This window comes from Buceros rhinoceros, unplaced genomic scaffold (genome assembly GCF_000710305.1).
Source record: "Buceros rhinoceros silvestris isolate BGI_N320 unplaced genomic scaffold, ASM71030v1 scaffold9388, whole genome shotgun sequence".
Classification (NCBI taxonomy): domain Eukaryota; kingdom Metazoa; phylum Chordata; class Aves; order Bucerotiformes; family Bucerotidae; genus Buceros; species Buceros rhinoceros.
In genome coordinates this window covers 39,114-40,647 of record NW_010427400.1, presented here as the reverse complement: position 1 = coordinate 40,647, position 1,534 = coordinate 39,114, and the positions used below count along the sequence as shown (strand labels likewise).

Sequence of the window (1,534 nt, the reverse complement as noted above, 5' to 3'; positions counted from 1 at the left end):
TTGTTCATGATGTCAGCCCCTGCTTAACAGTTCGTGGGGACATCATTGAAAAACTCTGAAAGCTTCAGAGAACAATCGTAGGACAGATTTAAAGGATTTATAAACATCTTCAGTGAGAGATTTGAAGAGCTTAATCTCTCTAGTGTTCCACAGCAAAAGCTGTGGGGTGACTGTCAGTCCGTGGAAAGTCCATGTGGAAAGGGAAGCGTGAGGATGGGGCTCCTCAGCTGGCAGCAGCAAGGTCCCACGGAAGGAGGAGCTGGAGGGAGCCCTGTTCAATGAATCGTGTCTGCCGCTTCTTTTCCAGCCCAGCAGTGCTAATCCTGAGACAGTCAGCTAGAGGGTGTGCGGGTGGTTAAAGGCTGTCCCATCCAGAGCAGGTGACAGCAGCGTTTGAGCCTGGAGACAGCAGTGTTGGGATGGAGTGGTAGGAGAAAGCAGGAGAGCAGAGGGCCCAGGGGGTTCAAGCCTGCTGTGTGTTGCATTATGTGTTGCTGTAACTGCCTGCCTCTCTTATTTTTTTTCCCCTCACTCCAACAAACTCTGCAGAATTTAAGACAAGAGCTGGATGATCTTCTACAAGAAAAAATAGAAAACCCCCACCCCGTGGACTGGAATGACATTAAATCCCGGGATACAGCAGTTCTGACCGCTATTATAGACTTGATCACCACGCAGGAGAACGCAAGTGCCCGGAACTACGCTCCCCGATTCCAGAGTGAACGTTACAGCTGACGGACACACCTTCCCCTGTGTCCATAAAGCCAACAGTCACCTCCTTTTTTTTTTTTCTAAATATATAGCATTTAATTAGCTAGAGGAAGAACTTTTTTTAGGGTAAGCTGTTAATGCCCTTGTGCTGAAGAGCAGTTATGCAGAATAGTTGGTGATATCTGTATATGCATGGTCTCGTGTGTCCCGTGTCGCTCTGAGCAGAGAGAGACACTGTGGTGGCTGTTGTATGGCTCTTGTCCTGCTGTAGCTTTTGTTTTTACCCGTCGGGTTACAGATAGATAGTAAACACCCCACTAAAATACTGCTAAATAATAATACTACTTAACCTGTTTTTGCCATGTGCGGAAACATCTCGGAAGACTTTTGGTTTTTTTATTTGAGGGTGGGGGCATTAGGCCGACTGTGCAGCCCCCCAGAGGTAACCAGGGCTGGGTTAAACCTGAGAACGCTGGTTACGTCTTTGCTGCGGGAGGAAACAGCCTTCAGAAAGTCTCCTTCTCTCAGTTCCCTCTTCACCACTAGTGGCTAAAATTTCAGACTGCAGGGGACTATGTAAGAGGTGGGGTGGCACACACCTGGCTTCACTGCGGTCTCATTTTTCTTTTTTTAAAAGCTCGTGTATAGGTTAATTACATTAAAAGCCTTTTCTTTACAGTGTTATTTCATCTGTTCTCATCAGAGTTCAGCCTGGCCAGGGGAGGAAGGGGGAAGACAAAGGCCCTGGTGGCTCCGGGGAGGGGGTGGCTGGGCCTTGACGCCGGCCGGCAGCGGCTGCTCCTGGCGCCAGGGCCTGGCTACC

At 49.1% G+C, this 1,534-nt stretch overlaps 1 protein-coding gene across 1 annotated transcript in view; it reads left to right on the top strand.

The window, feature by feature from the left end:
• Nucleotides 1-735, top strand: part of DHX36 (DEAH (Asp-Glu-Ala-His) box polypeptide 36) — an 18,759-nt gene extending 18,024 nt beyond the window's left edge. The window contains exon 24 of the mRNA XM_010141874.1: nucleotides 550-735. Within this exon, the coding sequence (XP_010140176.1) occupies nucleotides 550-735 (186 nt within the window). The remainder of the gene's footprint in view (nucleotides 1-549) is intronic.
• The last annotated feature ends 799 nt before the right edge of the window (nucleotides 736-1,534 follow it).